This window comes from Octodon degus, unplaced genomic scaffold (assembly GCF_000260255.1).
Source record: "Octodon degus isolate 3935 unplaced genomic scaffold, OctDeg1.0 scaffold00048, whole genome shotgun sequence".
In the NCBI taxonomy this organism is placed as follows: domain Eukaryota; kingdom Metazoa; phylum Chordata; class Mammalia; order Rodentia; family Octodontidae; genus Octodon; species Octodon degus.
In genome coordinates this window covers 5,598,806-5,611,642 of record NW_004524624.1, presented here as the reverse complement: position 1 = coordinate 5,611,642, position 12,837 = coordinate 5,598,806, and the positions used below count along the sequence as shown (strand labels likewise).

The window sequence follows — 12,837 nt, the reverse complement described above, 5'->3', positions numbered from 1 at the left end:
ACAGAGATCACTGTAACTAAGATATTGAGTTTAAAAACAAAAGAGATCTAAGTCAAAAGGAACATAAATAGGATTTTTTTTAAATTTTTTTAATTTTTATTTATTTGTGTGTGTGTGTGTGTGTGTGTGTGTGTGTGTGTGTGTGGCCAGCTCAGCCCACCAGGGGGCGGGGCTGGCTGGCATGTGGTGCTGGGGGATTGAACCGCGGTCCCTGTGCTTTGCTGAGCTTGTTCCAAGTAGGTGCTGTAGACCACTGAGCCATCTCACCAGCCCCATAAATAGGATTTAACTTAAAGTTTTGGTCTGTCCTTAGACCAAGAAAGACAAAACACCTCTTGTGTTTTGTATTTTTTTTAAAGTAAAAGCAAAAACTAAGGCCCAAATACTTAAAAACACAAAGAAATGTCATTAGTCAAGACAATAATTCTACTGAAGTCACTCTTAAACTCAGTGTTTTATAACTGCCAGAATATAACCTATTTTCAACTCATTATTTGCTCTAAACTGCTAGTGTCTCTCAGAGGCAGTTGTATTTTACCTGTACGGGTCAGTTAAAGCCAACAACTCTGCAGTGATTAATTCAACAGTATGCATGAACACTGCAGCACTACTGCCTTACACTTGCTCCAAAAGACAGCAAGTCCTATTGAATCAATGTGAAACTGCTCTGCAGATATTGCTTCATTTAAGAACAAAGAGAACCTAGATTGTCATCACATCTTTCTACGGTGGAAGAAAAGACTCTCTCCTGTTATGAGAATAAAACAGGACTACAACTGCAATGGGGGACTGGCGAGATTGCTCAGCAGATGAAGTGCTTGCTTAGGCAAGCTCAAGGACTTGGGCTGGATCCCAGCACCACATGCTGTGCTGGCCCTGCCAGCCACACATGGAGTCGGGGCCTGGTGTTGCATGCCTATAATCCCAGCACTGGGGAGGCTGAAAGCAAGAGGATCACTACGAGTCCCAGCTGCATTGTGAGACCCTGTACCAAACACATAAAAAAAAAAAAAAAAACAAACTCCTGCAATGGGTAGATAATTTTCAGGTCAATTAGGTTTTTGTTTGTTTTGGTCCCTAAGTATAGGCCATCCCTAAAATCTACCTACCACTTGTAAATCTGATGCAGCAGAGGTAAACTGGCCACACAAATAACAAGTCAAACAGTTTCTAAAACTGCCAGAATATAACCTATTTTCAACTCATTTGCTTTCTTCTAAAAACACATACTTTTCTTTCTTTCTTTTTCTTTTTTCTTTTTTTTTTGTATTTTATGGGAGGGTCTACATGGTGTTCAGGGTGTCACTGCTAGATTGGACTTGTAGTGATCCCCGTTTATAGCCTCCCAAGAGCTGGTATTACAGGCATGCACCACCACATCCAGTCTCAATCACTGTCTCAACATGCCCCAGGGGCCTGCTTGCAGGCACTTTAATCCATTGCTTTAATCCTTTTACACTATTTGGCCAGCCCTTAAAAAAAAAAAAAAAAAAAAAAAAAACCACATACTCTTAAAAGGTGAAAAGTAAGACTGGTTTTAGAACAGGCTCTGCCAAGCACTTTTCATATCCATCCTTTATGATAACTAGACAAAAGTATCACTAGCTTTGGTGTTAGAGAAGAAGAAATAGGCTTGGGAAAGGCAAAGTAACCTGCTTATGACAAAGTAAAAAGTAAACAATCTAGACTTAAACCTGAGCTTCTTTCACATCAAAGTTTTCAGTATTTTCATTCTACCAAGAAGGAAAATCTAGGTTGGCCAAATAGCTCAGCAGATTAAAGTACCTGCAAATAGCCATAGGGGCCAGGGGTTTGATCCCTGGGCCTGCCATGCCAGCCCCACCCCTGGGGCACACTGAGACTGGGTATGGTAGCACACGCCTGTAATCCCAGCTCTTGGCAGGCTGTAAACAGGTGGATCACTAAGAGCCGATCTAGTAGTGAGACCACCCTGTAGATCCTTCCCTTAAAAAAAAAAAAGAAAAGAAAAGAAAATCCATAGGCTGGGGATAAAGCTCAATGGCATAAGTGCCTGCCTGGCAAGCACAAGGTCCCAAGTTCAACCCCCAGTATTGCAGAAGGAAAAGGAGAAGAACAAGAAGAACAAGAAGAATCCTCCCTTCTACTTGTTTGTAAAAGCTGACCTTGCAGGTATTGGGAGACTACCTGACTACTCTTCTCCAACAGGTGAAGAGTTAAGAGATCTGGAAGTTCTAAGTGACATTACCCCAAGCTTAGTTTCTCCCAAATCTAGGTTCTTCTTGTGCATAAATCTTAAAAAATCAAAAATGAAACAGTTATATATGCAAAGCTGTTTGAGCAGAGCAGAGAAAATCAATATATTATACCCCCAAATAGCAAGCAGTCTTGAGCTACTGAAAGTTATTGGTGATTCATTAATTACTTGGTATCTTTGTTACTTTTCTCATTGCTAGGACAAAATATCTGACACCCAAAGTCAGAGGAAAGGTTTACTTCAGCCCAGAGTTTGTAGAGATTTCAGTTCACAATCAGCTGACTCCAAACCACGATGGGTGGCAGAGGGGCATTGCAGAAAACAGTTCATGAGAGGGAGAAGACAGCAAAAGCAAGCAAGAGATAAGCAACAAGCTTCTTTCTGTCCCTTATATCTTATAAGGGCAGGTAGCACTCATACCCTCAATCCTAGCACCTTTAGTCCTAGCATTATGCCATGAATTAATTCTAGCATCACACACTGTAGATCCAGCCACCTATGAAAAGCCCCACCTCTGACTGCTTGAGGATTTGGGAAGACATCCAAATATAAGTCATAACACTTGGCATTCTAAAGTTTGTTAAGCAACTGAGATATTATACAACAAAAATGCCACTGGTGTTCACAACATCAGTATACTCCTCTGTATTCATTACCAGTTCTATAAAATATAGAGTGTATCTGTAACTGTTAACATATTTAAGTAGTCTTTCTGTGACTGTCTAATTGTGAATATGAGACTACCACCAACCATATTCTAAGGCAAGCCAGAAAGTTTCAGAATTATATTAAAAATATTTTCCCTGGGGGGCTTGTGGGTTAGCTCAGTTGTTTAAGTGCCTGCTAGGGCAAACCCAGTCAGACGCAGGGGACCATGGTTCAATTCCCAGCTCCCCATGCCTTATAAGACCTGCCCTTAAGGCAGCCTGAGCCAGAAAAAAAAAAAAAAAAAATTCCCCAACACAATTAAAAAGGTCAGGGGGTTGGGGAGATAGCTCAGTAGAATAAGTGCTTGCCTGGCAAGCTCAAGGGGCTGAGTTCAATCCCTGGTTAAAAAAAAAAAAAAAAAAAAAAGTCTGTTTAAACATTAACTTCTGCAGAAGAATCTCAAGGGGGTAAATACAAACAAAACATCTTTTATTAGGACTACATAGTCAGAAATTTGGTCTGTGCAGAGTCACTTTTTGTTTTAAAATACTATAGAGTGATTCCTCAGAAGTGATACTTGAACACTGAATCTCAAATTACTTAACCACTTAACAGTTTAACCTGGGTCTGGGAAGATGACTCAGTGGAATAAGCGCTTCCCTGACAAGTGCAAGGGCCAGAGTTCAAACCCTGGTTCCGCCAAAAAAAAAAAAGTTTAACCCAAGCATCACTTGGGAAGCAAATTTGTTTATATGCTGACTATCCAAAGCACCACTCAGGCAGGTGTCATTTCAACCATTTGATTCTTGTTTGTGGGTAACAGATAAACTTGTATATCTGTCTGTTTTATATCAACTATTTTGTGTATACTTTTTCATTTGGAATGTTGTATTTGCCTTTGATGTTTGTTTTTAATGAAATCTAATAATAAGTTTTGGTTATTTTGCTAATTTATGCTTATTTGTGAAAATAACCTATAATTTTATGCTATAATCTATAAAAACTTACAGTAAGTACATTATACATAATTTTTAAAATGTATTTGGTACAGGGTCTCCCTATGCAGCTCAGTGATCCTCCTGTTTTCAGCCTTCACAGCACTGAGATTACAGGCATGCACCACCAGGCCCAGTCTCTGGCCAGCTCAGCATGCCCAGGGGCAAGACCAGCATGGCATATGGTGCCAGGGATCAAGACCCGGTCCCTGCACTTGTCTAAGCAGGTGCTTAGTCCACTGAGCTATCTTACTGGCCCTCATTATAGTTTTTATACTTCTCTAAAACTCAGTGATATTCTTTTAAAATACAAAATTGGACACATTTGGGATATGGAGACTGAGTAGGAAGGAAGTACCAAAAGATCTGCGAGAGAAAAACTGGCAAAGGGAGAAATGTTAACATACCAGAGAGGAAAACTCTGTTATGAAATGGAATGACAAAAAAGATATCTTCCTTATTATCAACTATGCATAAAACAAATGATAGAACTTGAAAGAAAAAAACGAAATGAAGAATTTCAATAGCAATCAATGATTATAGTAATTCTATGGGTGGTGTTGACACCTAATAAACTATCAAACAGTGAGGAAAAACATAACAAATTATTTACTTCGGGCTGGTGAGATGGCTCAGTGGTCTAAAGCACCTACTTAGAACAAGCTTAGCAAAGCACAGGGACCGCGGTTCAATCCCCCAACACCATATGCCAGCCAGCCCCGCCCCCTGGTGGGCTGAGCTGGCCACACACACACACACACACACACACATAAATAATAAAATTAAAAAAAAGGTTTATTTAAAAAAAAATTATTTACTTCTGTCTGGACCAAACAATACAAAGCTCACCTGTTATTTATTCAAATAAGGGGGTTCAAAAAATCACTTATAATTTACATTTGGCCTAACAGACCAAATAACTGAAAAATGTGGGATACCAAAATGCCAACCAAGATATCCATCATTGACATTGTCACCATTAGGTCTAGTGGGGAGACATTTGTTTGAAATTATACCATCCACAGAAGAAAAGAAAAGGCCAACACAACAGTGTAAAGTGTGTTGTTCAAAGGAAGATGACACAAAAAAAATTCAGAAAGACACTGCATACTACTGCCCACACTGTAATGCTATGTTATATACTGAATGTTTAAAATATACCATACACAAAAACTATTGAATAAATTTGGTAATTCTCATTTTTATATTCCCTGTTACAGAAATTAATGAAAAATATGCAATTTTTGGTTACTTTGTATTTAGTAATTGGACTGGTAAATGGCTACAAGATTGGTCTTTACCTTTTGGACTCAAAACCTCACCTTCAGAAACAAACACAGTGAAAATAATACCATGTCTTAAAAATTGTCAAATTCTCTAACCTGCCTCCACCCAGTTTAAATGTAGCTTAAACATTTGTTTAGAATCTTCTCCTTACCATAGGACTCAGACAATTAACTTAAAAACTTACTGATTAAGCTCATTGCTTGACTCTGAGTAACTTTTATGAATCTGCAAATTCAATCTGAAAATCTAACAATCTGAAAATCTAAGGCAAACTTTCTGGTATGGTACTGAAACAAGCACAGGGTCCTGAGTTCAATCCCCAGTACCACAAAAAAATAAATAAATAAAAATCATCATTAGGGCTGGCCAGATAGCTCAGCAGACTAAAGTACCTACTTAGGCAGAGAGCAGCAGCCAGGGTTCCGATCCCTGAATGCTGTGATAGCCCAACCCCTGGGGAGTGCTGAGAGGGCGATTGAGACTGGGCATGGTGGCACACACCCATAGTCCCAGTGCTTGGTAGGCTGAAAACAGGAGGAGCACTATGAGTCTGATTTGTGTAGTGAACCCCTGTAGACCCTGTACTAAATACATTTTTTAAAAAATAAAAAAATCATTATTTCAAAGAAAAAAACAAATTCACTACGGTAGGAAATCAAACTAAGAGGGACCACAGTTCTGTCATAAGTATTCCCCATATCTTCATGATTACTCATGATTATTAAAACTAGCCATGATATGTATAAACAGTAAAATAACTGTTCCCACATGCATACCCAGTAAAATAAATAATTATGCCTCCATTTTACATATGAAGGGCTAAAATTCAGAAGAGTCTTCACTCTGTGATGCTCAAATAAGCAAGGAATCTACCATGACATTTATCAGACTGCATAATTATCTTATTTATGTGTCTCTCTCTTCCCTTTATAGAACCTCATCAGGGCAGGGAATGTGCTATCTTGGCATCCTAAAACAATGGCTAGCATGAAGCATACAAATTATAAACATCTGCCTAATAAATGGATAAACAAGTAATTTGTCCAATATTACAAAGTAGGGGACTGGAGGGCTGGCCAAATAGCTCAGCAGATTAAAGCACCTGCAAGCAGGTGCAGGAGCCAGGGGTTCAATCCCCAGGTCTGCCGTGCCTGCCCCACCCCCGGGTTGCACTGCAATGGCAATTGAGACTGGGCATGGTGGTACGCGCCTGTAATCCCAGTTCTTGGAAGGCTGTAAACAGGTGGATCATTAGAGTCCAATCTAGTAGTGAGACCCTGAACATCCTGTAAACCCTTCCCTAAAATTAAAAAAAAAAAAAAAAAAAAGTAGACAGCCAAAGTAGGGGACTGGATTCATAGCCATGTCTTTTCATTCCAATGAGCAAGTACACTGCACTATGCCATGCTACCTTTCAAGAAACAAAGTATTCTAAGACAAGTGATCCTCTTTAGACTCCAAAGATAAGGGTACACATCATTCATGATATTATTTTCATACACATGAAATACTCACTTATATGTAATGGCTTATAAATAGTGATTATTACTCCAGAACTTAAATATATAATATTTCTAACTTATAGTGAACAATGGTAAAAAGAGAATATTCTATATGTGAAAAAGGATATATACAATTCCACCTGTTTGATGTGTAGTAGTACAGACGTGCACTATAAATTCTAAATAGGGTTCATGTTCTTTCATGCAATAAAGAACAATATCCTTTGCAATCATGGATGGTATGATCAACCTGATTAACTACAAAGGCTTGTATGACTTCTTCATATGTTAGAATCGTTATGTTAATAATACTCTGTCCCCAGGGCTGGCCAAAAAGCTCAGTGGATTAATGTGCCTGCTTAGGCAGGCAGGGGCTGGGGGTTTGATTCCACAGACTGCTGTGCCAGCCCTGTCTCCCCAACCTCCCAGAGGGGGGAGCACACTGAGATGGTGATTGAGACTGGGCACGGTGGCACACGCCTGTAATCCCAGCACTTGGGAGGCTGAACACAGGCAGATCACTACAAGTCTGATCTGTGTAGTGAGATTCTGTAGACCCTGTACTAAATACAAAAATCAATAAATCAATAAAAAAATAATAATACTCTGTTCCCAACAATACTCTGTCTCCATAATTAGAAGGCTCTGTTTATTCCCTAGGAAAAGAACTCAAAGGCCATTTTAACATTATCTAGCAGGATCCATCCTCAGTGGTTTTATTGGGGCCGGGGAGATAGCTCAGTAGAATAAGTGCTTGCCTGGCAAGCACAAGGCCCTAAATTCAATCCCCGGTTCCGCCTAAATAAGTAAATAAAAAATAAAATTCAGAGAGCTCAGTGGTTTTATTGCAGGAAATGTCATCACCTTTCTACCACCACCAGCACCAGGGAATCCTGGTTGGTCATTGTGACAGATCAGGTTCCAGGCAATCAGATAGTGTGCATGACTGATCAAAGCAGAAATTCAACCCAGTTACCTGCAGTGCAGAGACTGGGGAGGGGACATAACATGTACTGCAAAAAATTGTTTTCAGAAAGCCTAAAGCATACAAGGATTTTTTTTTTTTTTTTTTTTTTTTTTTTTTTTTTGGTGAGGGAACCGGCTCAGGATGCCTTAAGGACAGGTCTGGTAAGGCATGAGGATCTGGGGATGGAACCACAGTAGCCTGACTGCGTTTGCATAAGCAAGGCACTTAAACAACTGAGCTAACCAGCAGGCCCCCAGAAAGCCTGAAGTATAAAAAGGAGTAATAGGATTAGGTTTAAGGTGCTCAGAATAAGATAGTAAACACAAACACACAAAAATCTTATTTCAGTAGAAGAGTCTGTTTAATTCTCAAGCTGCTTTTCACAATAGATCATAAACAGTTTAAATTCTTTTTTTTCTTTTTTATGTATTTAGTACAGGGTATTTAGGGTCTCACTACACAGATTGCACTCACAGTGATCCTCCTGTTTTCAGCCTCCCAAGTGCTGAGATTACAGGCATATGCCACCACACCCAGTATCAACTCTATTTGTACCCTAACTATAAAAATTTCTCCCTGAGATAAGAGTCCCCAAAACCAAAACCTTAGGTCATGTAAACCTTTTCAGCCAAGGTCATCATTGTATCAGTAAGAAGATACCACCCGAAAGAAATGACCAAGAAAAATTATAATGGAAAATATTCACCTCCGTATCTCCCATTGTTTTTACTTCATCCACAGTTTCCTGGCCACCTGAAGAGTCTTCTCTTTCAAGGTCAAAAGTTTCAGTGGAACTTAGCTGTGTCTCTGTAATTTAAGAAAATTAAAATATAATTTTTGTTTTGGGCTTCCATAATGAAAAATTAAACATTTACTTTCCTCTAAAGTTGAGAGTCTGATAATGCTGCAATGACAATACAGATCTACTGTTTCTTCTTTTGTTTTATTTTATTGGGAATCAAACTTAGGGCTTCATGCTTGCCAGGGAGGCATTGTGCCACTGAGCTATATCCCCGGCACTGTTTCTTCTTAAAGCTCTACAGAGTTCACCATATAATTTTAGTATATAATTTTTTTAGTTTTGACGAATATATATCATTTTTACATGATACCATTTATACCATGTCAATACCACCACAACAACAATAAAGAAGAAACAATTTCCAGCAAACCAGAAGGTTCTTCATAGAAGAAGAATGGTTTGTAGTCAATCATATGAATCTACGTTCTTTTAAGTTTTACCTTTTCTTTGGAGACAGTAGCTCACTTTATAGCCCAGGCTAGCTTCAAACGCACTATGTAGTCCATGCTGGCTTCCAACTCACAGCAATCCTTTTGCCTCAGCCTCCCCAATGCTCAGTTAAAGGCATGCACCATCATTATCTGGCCAGTTTTGTCTTTTCTATAATATCATCGCAATGTAATCACATAGTATATAGTCCCTTTTTTTTAAATTTTCTTTTTTTTAATTTTTAAATTTATTTATTTATTTAACATTTATTTATTGTGTCTGTGTGTGTGTGTGGCCAGCTCAGCCCACCAGGGAGCGGGGCTGGCTGGCATGTGGTGCTGGGGGATCGAACCGCGGTCCCTGTGCTTTGCCAAGCTTGTTCCAAGTAGGTGCTTTAGACCACTGAGCCATCTCTCCAGCCCTATATAGTCCTTTGTGCCAAGATTCTTTCGCTTTATGGATGTCAAAGGCATCCATATTACCACATGTATCAGTAGTTCATTTCTTTTTACTGGTAAGTAGTACTCCATTATATGGATATATCATGATTTTGTTTATCTGGTCACAAGCTTATCTAGTTGGCTTATTTTCACTGTACTTCTACTTTCAAAATACATTGATTTTGACAGAAAATAAAAACCTGCCAATGTTAATGCTAAGGTTAAAGTGATGTTTATAGAGAAAACAGAAAATAGGAACAGGGTCTCTCTTATGTAATTCACGCTGGCCTGGACTCTCTATGTAGCCCAGGCCAGCCTCAAACTTGTGGTGATTCTCCTGCCTCAGCCTCCCAAGTGCTGAGATTGCAGGTGTGTTCCACCACGCCCAGCTTCTTCAATATATTAAGTAGCATCTATTAATTCCAAATTAATTCAACAAATATGGTATTAATTAAACAAGGACCAAGCATTGTATTGGCTATATAGAGATACAAATGGATATCCTGTGTCTAGTTTAGGGGCCAGCAAATTATATATAGGTCATGAGTCAAATCCAGCTAAATCCAGCCAGCTGTTTTGTAAATAAAGTTCTACTGTAACACAGCTACATTCATCGTGTGTGGCTGCTTTTGCACTGAAATGGCAAAGATGAGCAGTTTCAGGCCCCCAAAGCCTAAAATATTTGTCTTTTATTTAAAAGAATGAGGATGAGTGGGTACGAGGATGAATGGGTACAAGGTGAGGAGAAATAAATGAAAAAATATTTTAAGTTTGCTAGCCTCTGTTCTGAGGATCCATTCCTTAACAGAATAAAGAAATAGCAGTTATATTTCAATTAACAACAAAGCTAGAAATGTTATAAAACTAATAAATGTTTGCGTCCCTCCCCCAAACTTCATATGTTGAAATTATGTGATAGTATTATGAAGTGGGGTCTCTAGGAAAAATTTGGTCATAAGGATAGACACCTCAGTGCTTTTATAAAAGGGAACAACAAAATTCTCTTGCCATCTTTCTGCCATGTGAGGATCAGAGAAAAGGTGCCACTTATGAACAAGGAAGTGAGCTCTCACCAGACAAACAATCTGCTGACGCCTTGATCTTGGATTCCCCAGCCTTCAAAACTGTGAGAAATAAATTTCTGTTGTTTATAAGCCACAGTGTATGGTATGTTATTATTGCAGTTGAAGTAACACAGGAAATTTATCTCAGAAGGCAAATCCTGTAAGTTCTGTTGCTTGACACTATACCTTGACACTATACATCTTTAATTGGTACTTTTGTGCTTCATAAATACAATGAATGGCCAATGTCTGGCAAATAAACTATCAGAAGTTTCTAAAGTATCTTCTGAATCATTAAAGAATTCAATACAATCCTTCTATTATTAACTGTATTTTAATATATCACAATTTCTTAGAAAATGAGAAAGATTGATTTCAATTTCATTTCCTGCATGGAAAAAAAGGTTCAGAGTACATAATCTTTCATTTTTAGTTTTCCTAGGATTATCAACAAAAGACATTTAATCTGTTCAAAATAAGAGTTGTTCCCTACTTGAACTACTGAACTAATAAAACACAGGTAGTTAAGTTTTCTGAGAATGGCTGAAATATCCAATTACAGATAAAACTAACAGGGCATTAGCTCCTGAGAAGTAACTCTGGGAGCATGTACAATATGGGTAACTATGTCTATAATCCTACTTCTTCAACAAAGTGAATAACAATATAAAATACTATAACTGTGAATTTCAGATCTTTGAAATATGAGACAAAAGGAAACAGACTACTACATTCAATTTGTGCTTCAACCATTTAGAACAATTTTTTTGAAATGAAGCAAAAGGAAACATAGAATACTACCCAAACAGAGAGAGGGTAAAGCTTTCTTTCCACAAGACAGCAAAGCATTCTTGAGTGTGCCTGCCAAAAACCAGAGCACTTGGAAGTGAGGTCTCTTGGTGAATATCATTAGGCAATAATCCAAAAACATTTCAAATGAATTAAGAAACCATATCAATAAAAACCAACATAATTAAATTTTAAAATAATGACTTTTATGATAGGTTGCCAAATATTTTAAAATATTTACAGGACTTTCTTAGAATGCATATTAACTAAATCTGAGTTTCTGTGAGAAAAAAAAAAAACTGAAACTGAAATCAAAATAAACTCTAAGCATCTCAAACCCTGAAAGACTATATGAGATCTAAAAGAAAACCCAGACATGACTTTTTAAAAGTTAATTTTATTTATTTATTTTTTTTATTTATTTATTTTTTTTGGTGGCCTCAGGTTCCCTCAGAGCAGGTCTGGTTTGGCTTTAGTATCTGGGTATCAAACCACAGCACCCTGAGGCTGACTGCTTTGTTTAAGCAGGCACTTAAACAACTGAGCTAATGGGCAGGCCCCCTTAATTAATTTTATTGATAAAGAAATAACAATGAGACAGGCCCAGTGTGTGTGTGAAAGAGCTTCCACTCCGCTGTGCCCACTGGAACCCTCTGGATCCAGTCCAGGCCCAGCATGTGACTAAGACTTTCGGCCGTGTTCTCGGGACCCCTCCAGACCCAGCCCAGTCCCAGCATACAATCCTGGTGTGAAACTCTCCAGCTGAAGTCCCTGCAGAACCACCCAGCTAATCCAGGAGCAGAACATTTTGCCAGAGAGGCACAGCAGGTTCACTTCCATGGGCTATAGCAAGAAGAAGCTGAGCACAGCAGCCAGACCCAACCCAGGCACATCGAGACAAGTTCAAACTTCGTAGATCCGGACCCAGTAAGCTGAGACACTTTGCTAGATCCAGATCTGTGAAAGCATCCTCCCTCTTTTTCTCTTGACCGAGAGAAGGGGCAAAAGGTAACCGGGATGAACTAGTCTGCCTAGAAGACTCCAGGTATAACAAGGGGAGGTGATCAGATAGAACTTAGGGGAGCTAACTTAAATACAAATTCCCAATTTAATATCTGCTTAGCTATACAGAGATAATGTATGCTCTTACTGTCTGAAATACAAACCCATTAGTTACAAAAGTTTGTCGACTGCTAAATATCACTACCCATTATTAGTGTTCCTAATTGTAGTTCTGTAAATACAAAACTATAACTGACTTAACCATATAATCTCTCTTGGGTAAGAATTTCAGTAGGTGCTAAGATTATAACTGCACCAAAGCTCTACACCAAAGGTCAGAGGACAGTGCTATACAAAATGACAAAGAGAAGGAGCAAAAGCAAAGGCAATCCAGGAATGACTTACAGTAACATTTATATACACTTGTTGTTTAAACACTATTGGGAAATTCTTTAACTCCACATGAAGTTATAGACGAACATAATCAGCAAGAGCTTTTAAAATATAAAAATGTACATAAACTAAAACAAATTCCTTAACAGTAGTGGTTTATAACACAAAATAATTCATATTAATGGAATGTGTTAATTATTGAAACTGCCCTACCAATTTGATTTGAAACTATCTTATTGCTATTTGTTTATCAATAAAATTATGGAAAAAAAATAAAATAATT

At 38.3% G+C, this 12,837-nt stretch overlaps 1 protein-coding gene across 9 annotated transcripts in view; it reads right to left on the bottom strand.

Moving 5' to 3' along the window:
• The window catches only part of Uimc1 (ubiquitin interaction motif containing 1), a 155,433-nt gene that overhangs the window by 58,521 nt on the left and 84,075 nt on the right, over window positions 1–12,837 (bottom strand). For 6 of the 9 annotated variants that reach the window (XM_023716538.1, XM_023716537.1, XM_023716542.1 and 3 more), the window contains 3 exons: window positions 11,172–11,231; window positions 10,380–10,430; window positions 8,342–8,442 (listed from right to left, as the gene is read on the bottom strand). In XM_023716538.1, coding sequence (XP_023572306.1) covers window positions 8,342–8,442; window positions 10,380–10,430; window positions 11,172–11,231 — 212 coding nt within the window. The remainder of the gene's footprint in view (window positions 1–8,341; window positions 8,443–10,379; window positions 10,431–11,171; window positions 11,232–12,837) is intronic. The other 3 variants (XM_004632286.2, XM_023716544.1, XM_023716539.1) reach the window with 2 other exon arrangements.